This window comes from Zalophus californianus, chromosome 3 (assembly GCF_009762305.2).
Source record: "Zalophus californianus isolate mZalCal1 chromosome 3, mZalCal1.pri.v2, whole genome shotgun sequence".
NCBI classification, from domain to species: Eukaryota; Metazoa; Chordata; class Mammalia; order Carnivora; family Otariidae; genus Zalophus; species Zalophus californianus.
The window spans coordinates 141,853,564-141,866,946 of NC_045597.1; the positions used below are offsets into that span (position 1 = coordinate 141,853,564).

The 13,383-nt window shown below is 36.7% G+C and overlaps 1 protein-coding gene across 3 annotated transcripts in view; it reads right to left on the reverse strand.

Moving 5' to 3' along the window:
- SESTD1 (SEC14 and spectrin domain containing 1) overlaps positions 1–13,383 on the reverse strand; it is a 139,156-nt gene that overhangs the window by 84,057 nt on the left and 41,716 nt on the right. For all 3 annotated transcript variants that reach the window (XM_027589534.2, XM_027589533.2, XM_027589535.2), the window contains one exon: positions 241–331. In XM_027589534.2, coding sequence (XP_027445335.1) covers positions 241–331 — 91 coding nt within the window. The remainder of the gene's footprint in view (positions 1–240; positions 332–13,383) is intronic.

The window sequence follows — 13,383 nt, forward strand, 5'->3', positions numbered from 1 at the left end:
AACATGACATACTATTTTTGATCATTTACAAATCTTTTGAATAGGTCTGAAATTTATTTTACTATTCAAAGTCAAACCTCTAAGAACTGAATTTTAAAAAAATCCAGTAGTGTGCATTTCAGAACTCAGTCACTGCTGAGAATTTTGGGCACAGTGAAATAAGTGAAATGCATCTGCCATTATCACTTTATCTGTTGCTATAAAATAAAGCCATTTCCTAATAGTCAAAAACAAAATTACCTGTAGCATTAAGACTACTGTTTTCACCACATTCCACTGTGATTTTCTGCCATCCACAATCACGGTAAATCCTCTAGCCTTACACTTTTCACTGAAACAAACAAACAAAATATAAAGTATTAAAACAGGCTTCATACTTTATTCTTTATAATCCTAAATAAAGTCTAAAGCTTAATCATATATGGAACAGCATTAATCTCACTTGGTTTGGTTTACACTGTCATTAATAAAATTCTTCAGGGTATCCTTTCAGTTTCTTCAAGAAATTTGATTTTTCTCATTTTAGGAAGCACTGACAATTTACAAACTAATTTGTCAAGAAAATTACTCTAAAGGTACAGGAAGTCAATGTCTTAAAAAGAGAAGAAATCAGAGCAACATTCAGTCTCAAGAGCCTTTCAATTTCTTCATTTATAAAATGGGATTCCAGTGAAGTATGTAACTAATGACTGCCAAATGCATACAGACTTCTTGCCTCTCCTTCCTGCCAGAAGTAGAAGTGATAGCTTAAAACAGGTAGAAAATAGGGGCGCCTGGGTAGCTCAGTTGGTTAGACATCTGCCTTCGGCTCAGGTCATGATCCCGGGGTCCTGGGATCGAGCTCCCCATTGGGCTCTCTGTTCAGTGGTGAGTCTGCTTCTCCCTCTCCCTCTGTGATCTCTCTCACTTTCACTCTCTCTCAAATAAATAAAATCTTAAAAAAAAAAAAAAAGACAGGTAGAAAATAAAGTAAGCTATTACTAAACCTTTGGAAATGGATTTCTTGGGATTTTTTGGGAAAATTTAATGAAATGAGATAGTACTTGGTCTACCTAGTCGTTGAAAACTTGAATACACCATGTCTGAACATACACCCCCCTCACCTTTGCATTCTCGGTTCCTTGACCAGCAAATATTATCTTGAGTGTTAGAATATGTTATTACTACATATTACATTCAATTATTCAAGTATTAACTAAACACTTCCCAGAAGCCTACCCTAGTAAAATACAACAACTACACTAAAAACTCCATGCTAAAGATCAAACTCCATAGCTGCTTTATGATTATTATTTTTTTTACTTATAAAATGAATTCAATGCACGGATCTCAACTGCTCTCTCTCCAATACAGAAGAAACAGCAGTTTTACTTAGCAGAGCAAGGATTTGGTAGTGAAACCTCTCCACACTCAAAGTTCTATCAATCGCATACCTTATAGGAAAGGTAATCAGCAAACCCTTTCCTAAGATTTAAATCCAACAATCCTGGGGATTTTACTAATCCTGCCTTACTTCCTCCAAGTTTTCACATCAGCCTCAAGGGGGTGGTTCTTGGAGAAGTGATGTCTAAATCTACCAAGGAACAGTAAAGTTACAAGTATGAGGATGGTACTGCTAAAGATTTATAAGAACAGGGGCCTCTGTAGGCAGGGACAGAAGCTGAGCTTCCAAAGAAAAAGGGAACTGTTCAAAAGATGAGACAAACTGAAATATATGTTCATACAAAAAACATGCACACAAATGTTCACAGCAGCATAATTCCTAACAGCCAAAAGTAGAAACAACTCAAATGTCCATCAATGATGAAGAGAAAAACAAAATATGGTAATCTATATATAATGGAATATTATTCACTATAAAACTGAATGAAGTACTAGGGCGCTGGGAGTCTCAGTCAGTTAAGTGTCTGCCTTCAGCTCAGGTCATCTCAGGGTCCTGGGACTGAACCCCATGGCAGGCTCCCTGCTCAGCAGGGAGTCTGCTTCTCCCCCTCCTCCGTGCTCCTGCTGTGGATCTTTCTCTCTCACATAAATAAATAAAATCTTTTTTTTTCAATCCTTTTTTTTTAAAGATTTTGTTTATTTATTTATTTGACAGAGAGAGACAGCAAGAGAGGGAACACAAGCAGAGGGAGTGGGAGAGCGAGAAGCAGGCTCCCCACTGAGCTGGGAGCCCGATGCAGGGCTCAATCCCAGGATCCTGGGATCATGACCTGAGCAGAAGGCAGACGCTTAACGACTGAGCCACCCAGGCACCCCATAAATAAAATCTTAAAAAAAAAAAAGCACTTATACATGCTACAACATGGATAAACCTTGAAAACATTACGCTAAGTGAAAGAAGTCAGAGGCAAAAGCCCTATTGTACGATTACATTTATATGAAATGTCCAGAATAAACAAATACACCGAGACAGATCATACAGATCAGTAGCTGCCAAGGGCTAGGAGGAGAAGAGAATGGGGAGTGACTGCTAATGAATGCAGCATTTCGTTTTGGCCTAATGGATGAAGAGTGTGTAATAGTCACACAACCTTGTCAATATACTGAAAACCACTAAATTGTACAATTTAAAAAGTTGATGTTTAAAGTATGTGAATTATAACTCAATAAAAAAATGCTGAAGTACTCTATTTTTGGATTTTGCATTTTAAAATAAAGGACTAAGTATTCTTTGGTGGGGGGAATGTGAGGCAATACAATGATCACTTTGGTTTAGCAAGAGCATATAAAGACTTGCTTGGGGAAGCAAATCTGACATCTAATTGCAAGCTGTAGGATCAGGTAAGGAGGAAATTCTTGGAGTTCCTCACCAACAAGACATCTAGGAAGACCACTATAACTTAGGTAGGATACAAGTAACTTAGGTAAGGATACCTCATCAAAAGAGACCAACCTAGGTAAGGTAGCTGGCTATTGAGTGGTCTTCAGAGAAGTAAAAGCAACTCAGGATCTCTACCAATGCCTTATGGAAATTTGCAGGAGGGGAAGATAAGACACACAGAGTTGTCCAGTAGAAGGCTTCCCTTTCTGGTACTACAGCCAAGAGAAGTGTGCCATCCCCATAATTTGGTACTTTCTTCTCAATTGGCATCTGCTTCTCAGAGATACAGGTTACACGACCATTTTGTTAAAGAAGTTTTACACAAATAACACATTTTATTTCAAAGCACACTCTAATCCATATATTAAGAGAAAGAAAATAATGAAGCTTGCAAATACCATCTGAAGTGATCTTAAGGGCATAAAGTACTCTAAATTTATCTTTTAGGGGACTTAAAAATAGCCTTAATCATAATTTTCTCACATTTTACTAAGATAATGAAAATACATACAACTGAGAGATACTATTTGAAAACTGCAAGACCAAATGATCTTTCAACTACATGAAATGACTGTTTTACTTTTTTTTTACTTCATTCCTGTAAGTGGAATGATAGTTTCAAGTATTTTTTTAAAGATTTTATTTGTTTATTTGACAGAGAGAGAGAACACAAGCAGGGGGAGCAGGCAGAGGGAGGACCCTGGGATCCCAGGACCCTGGGATCACGACCTGAGCCAAAGGAAGACGCTTAATCAAGACTTCGCCACCCAGGCGCCCCTCAAATATTTTTTAACATATTTAATTTAGAAGCATGTTCTGTCCTTTATAAAAGAGTATGTTAGAGGAGCTGCAGTACTAGTATTAATAAACTCCTATTGCTCTTAACATGTTTATAATTACATCTAAAGAACAATAACAAAAAAATCTATTAACACCTATTCTCCTTGTTCCTCCCCCATTAGAGCCTTTCGAGGGTGAGGTGGCTGAGTTTAAAACTACTATTAAAAGAGGAGAGGCTCCTTAACAAGCCCACTCACTTTGATTAGAAACAGACTGTCAATGGATTTCTCGGGTTCAGTACATTGTAGCTCTTCACTAATTTCTTTGATTATAACTAAGGCTTCCTTCTTTTCCACTCATACAGCTCTGCTTACACTTATATTATGGCAACTAATTTCACTTATGTTTTTATTGTAATTACTTGTTTACAATTTATCTTCATTAGATAACATGCTTCCAGAAAGCGAGGATGTTATCTTACTGATATCCTGGCAGCTTTTAGCACGGTGCGTTAAACAGAGACGGCCTTTAGAAATGTTAGAGGGAGGGGGGGCTGGGTGGCTCAGTCGTTAAGTGTCTGCCTTCGGCTCAGGTCATGATCCCAGGGTCCTGGGATTGAGCCCCGCATCGGGCTCCCTGCTCCATGGGAAGCCTGCTTCTCCCTCTCCCACTCCCTTTGCTTGGGTTCCCTCTCTCGCTGTGTCTCTCTGTGAAAGAAATAAATAAAATCTTAAAAAAAAAAAAAATGTTAGATGGTGCACATCACTCCCTAGTCAGAAAGCAACAATGGCTTTCCTTCTCCTTCAGAACTGAAGCCTTTACCATGGCCTACCAGGTCCTCTAAGATCTGATTCTGGCCTCTCTCATCTGACCACAGTTCTAGAACTCTGGACCTCTCTGAAACTGCTCCCACCATACTACCTCCTAGCTGATCTCACAATGTGCTGAGCCTGCTCCTGCCTCAGGGTCTTTGCACTAACTGCTCTCTCTGTCATAAATGCTCTTTCTTAAACGCTCTTCCATTAGATATAGGTATGGCTTGCCCCTCACTTCCATTATCTCTGGTAAAACATCATCCTATCATTTTGTAAAATATTGCCACACGTGTCATCTCTCTTAACTCTTTTCATGCTTTGTCTTTATAGCATTCATGAACATCCAGTATACTGTGAATTTATTTGTAATATTCGTTGGATCATTACGCATAAGGTGCATAATAAAGGCGGGGACTGGGTCTCCTTTGTTCACCCATTTCCTCAGCACCTGGAACAATGAGGAGCTCATTATAGGGTCTCACATATTTACTGAGTGACTAAAGACTTATGATCTTAATGTCTATGTGATTTTTGGCAAATTATTAAACCTCTGCATTCTAATGTTTATTCTGTAACATAAATGAGTTTTTCTACAATCAGGAAGGACTGACTTAAGATCCAAGTTTGAATTTTAAAAAAAATCAAAACTTGAAAAAGATGGAAAGGTAACTTTTGTAGATTTTGAATCATTACAGAATCAATAGTAATCTAATCAAGATTAATCTGGGCAAGTACTTGGCATATTTCTAGAAAAAATTTAAGAATGGAGAAGGTGGTTAGCCTAGATGATTGTTAATGTACTTTCCAATCCTGATGATGTTCCATGATTCTACAATTGGATGATCAACAAGTTCCCTTTAAGCTAGAAAAATACAGATTTTAAATACAGGTATTTTATTTTTATTGTACTTCGCTTTACTGCACTTCACAGATACTACATTTTCTACAAATTGAAGGTCTGTGGCAACCCTGCGTCCATCAACTCTATAGGCGGCATTTTCCCAACAGCATTTGCTCACTTTATGTCTCTGTGTCACATTTTAGTAATTCCTGTTATATTTCAAACTTCAAATTATTATACGTGTTATGGTGATCTGTGATCTTTGATGTTCCTATTATAATTCTTTTGGGGTGCCACAATCCATACCCATGTAAGACGGAGAACTTACTAAGTGTTATGTGTTCTGACTGTTCTACCTACTGGTTGTTGCCCCCTCTCTCCCTGTCTTTGGGCCTCCCTAGTCCCTGAGACATAATAATACTGAAATCAGGCCAATTCATAACCCTTCAGTGGCTTCTCAGTGTTCAAGTGAAATGAAGAGTCTCATGTCTTTTACTCTGAAACAAAAGCTAAAAATGATTAAGCTTAGTGAGGAAAGCATAAAGAAAGCTAACACAGGCTAAAAGCTAGGTTTCCTGCACTAGTCAGCCAAGTTGTAAATACAAAGGAAATATTTATGGAAGGAAATTAAAAGTGCTACTCCTGTGAACAAATGAACGATAAGAAAGCAAAACATTCCTATTGCTGATATGGAGAGAGTCTGAGTGGTCTGGATAGAAAACCAAACCAGCCACAATATTCCCTTAAGTCAAAGCCTAATCCAGAGCAAGGCCCTAACTCTCTTCAATTCTAGGAAGGCTGAGAGAGGTGAGGAAGCTGCAGGAGAAAGTCTGAAGCTAGCAGAGGTTGGTTCATGAGGCTTACGGAAAGCTGTCTCTATAATGTAAAAGTGCAAGGTAAAGCAGCAAGTGCTGATATAGAAGCTGCAGAAGCTCTCCACCAAAACATCTAGCTAGGATCATTACTGGAAGTGGCTACACTCTACAACAGATTTTCAATGTAGACAAACAACCTTCTATTGGAAAAATATGCCATCTAGAACTTGTACAGCTAGAGAGGAGAAGTCAATGCCTGGCTTCAAAACTTCAAAGGAAAGGGGCACCTGGGTGGCACAGTCAGGTAAGTGTCTGACTCTTGGCTTTGGCTCAGGTTGTGATCACAGGGTCGTGAGATTGAGCCCCATGTCTGGCTCCATAATCAGCACAGAGTCTGCTTAAGAAAAACTCTCTCTCCCTCTCCCTCTGTCCGCCCCCACCAAGGGGCATGCTCTCTCATGTGCACTCTCTCTCTCTAAAATAATTAAATAAATCTTAAAAAAAAAACTTAAAAGGACAGACTGACTCTCTTGTCAGAGGCTAATGCAGCTGGTGACTAAATCGAAGCCAATGCTCATTTACCATTCCAACAATCCTAGGGCCCTTCAGAATTATGATAAATCAGGGCACCTGGGTGGCTCAGTCAGGCGACTGACTCTTGATATCAGCTCAGGTCTTGATCTCAGAGTCATGAGTTCAAGCCCCAGTGGGCATGGAGACAACTTAAAAAAAATTAAAAAATAAAAAAGGATTATGCTAAATCTACCCTGCCTATACTCTACAAATGAAACAATAAACTCTGGATGAAACTATATCTGTTTACACATGGTTTAAACTGAAAAGGTTTAAGCTCACTATAGAAACCTACTACTCAGAAAAAAAAAAAGATACCTTACCTTTTAAACTATTACTGCTCATTGACAATGCGTCTGGTCAACTAAGAGCTCTAATGGAGATGTACAGTGAGATTAATGTTGTTTTCATGCTTGCTAACACGACATCCATTCTGCAGCCCATGGGTCAAGGAGTAATTCTGACTTTCAAGTCTTATTATTTGAGATTATTTCATTAATCTATAGCTGCCAAAGATAGTGATTCTTCTGATGGATCTGGGCAAAATAAATTGAAAGCCTTCTGGAAAGGATTCACCATTCTAGATGCTATTAAGAACATTCAATGATTTATGGGAAGCGATCAAAATATCAATATTAACAGAAGTTTGGGAGAAGTTGATTCCAACCCTCACGAATGACTTAGGGATTCAAGACTTCAGTGGAGGAAGTAAATGCAAATATGGCTTTTCTGTGATATTCACTTCATTGCAGTGGTCTAGAATTGAACCTGCAATTATCTCCAAGACTTGCCTGTATATACTGATATACTGTTGAAAGAAAGTGTTAAGACAAATAAAAAAGTTTTCAATATTTCTTTTATAATACTGTATTATTTCACATGTTAATTATCAACTGTGATAGGTTTGGGTTAAATGTGAATAAATACTAACACTTATCAATAGATATTGCTCTGTGATTATACCACAGATGGACGCAAAGCAAAAGTAGAAACACAGGCTAGCAGCCCAACTGCCAGGTTCTAAAACCCCCTCTAGCCCTGATCTACCACATGCTCTTGCTCAAGATACCTAAATTGCCCATTCTTTCCGTCTCAGATCCCTCATACACAAGACAGGGATAATGATGACTGTACTCATAAGTTTGTTATGAGAATTGTAAGACTTAACGTTATTTGTTACTTCCTTAAGTATAAGATATTCTTTTCATATATGCCTCCCAATCATCATCCATAAGTAAATCCTCAGGTCCATTTGAATCTAAAGTTCTAAAAAGGAAAGTAAGACCAGCCTAGACAAACTTCTTATCCATCAAAATAGTTTCTACTGAGCCACCAACTTCAGTATGCTTATTTGCTTTTCCAAAAAATGTAACCTGTTCTGAGAATGGTCAGTTACTAGGTCCAGTCAGCCCACATTTGAGAAACTGAACTAGTAAAATAAAAAGCAGAAACCTATACCCATAAGCTATACTGACCACCGACTAAGAATGAGGTAGTACACTGAGCTATGAAAAATACAAATTATAGTTCTCCCCTCAAGGAGTTCAGAATCACTTACTGCCTACTTTATATTCATAGATAGACATTACATTATTTAATGTTACTAGGGAAACAATATATGCTTTTGAAATTTAAAAAAAGTAAGACAAATAATAAATGTAAAAATAAAAATTTGGGTGTCTGGGTGGCTCAGTCGGTTAAGCGGCTGCCTTCAGCTCAGGTCATGATCTCAGGGTTCTGGGATCGAGTCCCACATCCGGCTCCATGCTCAGAGGGAAGCCTGCTTCTCCCCTGCCTGCCATTCCCCCTGCTTGTACTTGCTCTCGGTCTCTCACTCTCTCTGTGTCAAATAAATAAATAAAATCTTAAAAAAAAAAAAGGAGCATAAAGCATGTTAAGGGGCACTGGGGTGGCTCAGTCAGTTAAGTGTCTGACTCTTGATTTCAGTCCAGGTCAAGTCCTGTGTCAGATTCTGTGCTGCGTGTGGAGTCTGCTTAAGATTCTCTCTTTCCCTCTGCCCCTCTCCAGCCCATCCTTGCTCTCCCTCTCTAAAAAAAAAAAAAAATCTAAAAATTAAAAACAAAACAACACAAAAATCATGTTCAAAGCACTTAACCACAGTACTCTGAAGTAACTCTAAGGTCAATACAATTATAACCCCATTGCTAAAAGTACATTTCTTAAGGAGGAAAAGGGAAGGTGCAGGCTCAAACTTCCTTGGAAGCAAGTCCCATTAAAAAAAAAATTATTAATATTATTAAAATAATATTAAATAAAGGGGGGGCCATCCCAGTCACACTCTCACAGACTATACTGAACCTTCCAAAATCTAAGAAGACAAATCCATGATCAATTAAGGGTGTTAGACTCATAGTCAAATTATCTTCTAATTGCTCTGCAGAGTCCCATAAGCTCCAAGAAGGCTCCTTCAAAGTGAGGGACGGGGCAATACAATGGAAGTGGAGTTTGAGAAGGGAAGATGATAATGAGCAGAAACAGCTGTGGACCTCCATTTCTATCTGTTTTATAAATTTGGCTTCTGTGTCAGATTTTCTTTGAAGAAAAATGTCCATAGTTAGATTTTTTTTTTATAAATTCTGAACATATAGAATACTAGTAGTTACATAGTCCAGAAGGGAGTGGCATGATATATTTCAAGTGCTGAAAGGAAAAAAAAGAACCTACAACCAAGAATACCCTACCTAGCAAGACTATCACTTAGAATTGAAAGATAAAGAGTTTCCCAGACAAACAAAAGTTAAAGGAGTTCATCACCACCAAAACAGTCTTATGAGAAATGTCAAAGGGCATTCTTTAAGTTGAAAACAAGACAGCATAACTAGAAGAAAATTATGAGAAAAGTTCACAGGTAAAAGTAAACATATAGTAAAACTAGTAGATTAATTACTTACAAAGCCAGTATCAAGATTAAAGCACAAAAGTAGTAAAATCAATTATATCCACAAAAATTCCAAGGGATACACAAAATAAACAGATATAAAATATGACATCATACACATAAAATATGGGGGAGTAGTAAAAATTTAGCGCTTTTAGAATGTGTTCTAACTTAAGCAACTATCAACATAGACTGCTATACATACGGGATGTTACATATAAACTTAATGATAACCACAAATCAAAAACCTATAATAGATAAACAAAAGAATAAAGAGAAAGGATTCCAAGCAGAATACTACAGAAAGCCATCAAATCACAAGAGAGCAGGAGAAGAAAGGAACAGACAAGAACTACAAAAACAACCAGAAAACAATTAACAAAATGGCAATTAAGTATATACCTATCAAAATTACTCTAAATATAAATTGACTAAATGCTCTAATCAAAAGACACTGGGTGACTAAATTGATTAAAAAAAAAAAAAGCTGCCTACGAAAGACTCACTTCTGACCTAGACACATACAGACTGAAAGTAAAAGGATGGAAAAGGATATTCCAGGCAGAAGGAAGCAAAAAAGAAAAAAAAGCTGGGATAGCAATACTTACAACAGACAAAATAGACTTTATTTATTTATTTATTTTTAAATGTTTTATTTATTTATTCATGAGCGTCAGAGAGAGAGAGAGAGAGAGAGAGAGGCAGAGGCAGAGGGAAAAGCAGGCTCCCCACAGAGCAGGGAGCCCAATGCAGAACTCGATCCCAGGAGAGCCAAAGGCAGATGCTTAACCATCTGAGCCACCCAGGCGCCCAGACAAAATAGACTTTAAAAGAAAGACTGTAGCGAGAGACAACACTGGCCATTACATAATGATAAAAGGATCCATTCAACAAGAGAACGTAACAATTATAAACATCTAGGCACCCAACATAAGAGCATCTAAGTACATATAACAAATTTTAACAGACATAAAGGGAGAAACTGACAGTGATGCAATAATAGTAGAGGACTTTAATAACCCACTTACATCAGTGGATAGATCATCTGAATATAATTACCAACAAGGAAACAATGACACATTAGGCCAGATGCACCTAAAAAATATATACAGAACAATCCATCCAAAAACAGCAGAATACATATTCTTTTCAAATGCACAAGGAACATTCTCCAGGATAGATCACATGTTAGGTCACAAAACAAGTCTCAATAAATTTAAGAAGACTGACATATAAAGCATCTTTTCCTACCACAACAGTATGAAACTAGAAATCAATTATAAGAAAAAAACTAGAAAAAACACAAACACACGGAAGCCAACATGCTACTAAACAACCAATGGGTCAATAAAGAAATCAGAGAAAATAAAAAAATACATGAAGACAAATAAAACAAAAACACAACAGTACAAAATCTTTGGGATGCAGCAAAAGCAGTTCTAAAACGGAAGTTCTTAATGATACAAACCTACCTCAAGAAACATGAAAAATCTCAAATAAACAATCTAATCTTACACCTAAAGGAACCAGAAAAAGAACAAATAAAACCCAATGTCAGAAGGAAGGAAATGATAAAGATGAGGGTGGAAATAAATAGAGACTATAAAAAAATTAGAAAAGGTCAAAGAAATGAAGAGCTGATTCTTTAAAAAGATAAAACTGATAAACCTTTAGCTGGACTAATCAACAAAAAAAGGGAACTGAAATAAATAAAATCAGAAAGGATAAAGGAGGACAACTGACACCACAGAAATATGAAGAATTAGGAGATAATGCTATAAAAAATTATATGCCAACAAATTAAACAACCTAGATGAAATGGATCAACTCCTAGAAACAATCTTCTAAAACTGCATCAGGAAGAAACAGAAAATATGGACACACTGATTACTAGTAACAAAATTGAATTGGTAATCAAAAAACTCCCAAACAAAAGTCCAGGACAAGATGGCTTCGCAGGTAAATTCAACCAAATATCTAAGGAGTTAATACCCATTCTTATCAAACTATTCTAAAAAATAGAAGAGGAAGGGAAACTTCCAAATTCATTCTGTAAGGCCAACATTATCCTGATACCAAAACCAGACAAAGATAATACAGAAAAAGAAAAATACAGGCCAATATACCTAAAGACTGTGGATGCAAAAATCCTCAACAAAATATAAGCAAAGCACATTTAATAATACAGTAGAAGGATTATTCACCATGACCAAGTAAGATTTATTCCAGGGATGAAAGGACAGTTTGATATTTGCAAATCAATCGATGTCATACCATGACATTAACAAGAGAAAGGATAAAAACTGCATGATTATGTCAATAGATGCAGAAAAAGCATCTGACAAAACACAACATCTGTTCATGATAAACATTATCAACAAAGTGGATTTAGAGGGAGGGAACATACCTCAACATAATAAAGGCCATATAAGAAAAACTCACAGCTAACATCATACTCAATGGTGAAAAATGGAAAGCATTTCCTTTAAGATCAGGAACAAGACAAGGATGTCTACTCTCACCACTTTTGTTCAGCATAGTACTGGAAGTCAGCAAACAAGAAAAAGAAATAAAAGATACCCAAACTGTTAAGAAAGAAGTAAAACTGTCATTATCTGAAGATGTCATATACAGAAAACTCTAAGGATGCCACCAAAAAACTATTTGAAGTAATAAATGAAATCAGTAAAGTTGTAAGATACAAAGAAATTGGTTGCTTTTCTATACAATAACAACATAGAAGAAAGAGAAATTTAAAAAATAATCTTGTACATTGGCTTTAGCAACATACTTATGGATATGTCTTCTCAGACGAGGGAAACAAGAGCAAAAACTACTGGGACTATGCCAAAATAAAAAGCTTTTGCACAGCAAAGGAAATCATCAACAAAACAAAAAGGCAACCTAGGAGAAGCTATTTGCAAGTGATATATCCAATAAGGGATTAATATCAAAAATATACAAATAACTTCTACAACTCAACATGAAAAAAAAGTAATATGATTAAAAAACAGGCAGAAGACCTGAAGAGACTGAGCCACCCAGGCACCCCATAAGCATGCATTTTTTTAATACAAACTTAACCACAAGCTGAATGTGTCTTCTGGAACTTAGCCTCAATGACATATTCCTCCAGTGTCACTAGAGGAAAACCTAGCATGTTCATGAAAAAAGTCTGTAAGTCTCTAACCTCTAATCCCTGCTTAGGCATTTTTCATGGATAATTCTATCACTAATTTGTGCAGTACATTCCAACTTCAGAACCTCACCTCACCTAAGATTCAACTATACTAAAATCTATTCATTTGAAATATGAAGAGCTCTGGATTGGTGTTAGCAATGACAGATTCTAGTCCCAGCTCTACTACTAACTAGCTGTATAATCCTGGGCAAGTAACTATAACTTGAGTCTCAATTCCCTCACCTACATAAGGCAGTTGGTTCAGATGGCCCTAAGTTCACTAATCACATGTAACAATCTATGAATCATGCATACTTTTTCAGAATTTGTTAGCTGTATGTCTAGCTGGTATCATTTACCTAGAAATAGTTTGTTATCTAATGGTGAATGATACAAACTAGCATTCAGCTCAAAGGATTAGGAAGGTTATTCAATACTAACACAGCACACTGTCAGTTTTGCTAACTTTCCTTCCCAGAAAGTAAAAAAAAAATTGGAAATTCTCACTTGAAGACCTCTATTTCCCCAATACAGAAAAAAACAATCAGCAAGAGAATCATTAAATTACAGGTCAATATTGGAAGCAGGTATGATTTAAAGTCAGTGGTTCTAAAATATAGTTTTAACCCTATAACTCTGCAAGGTGGTTTAAAAC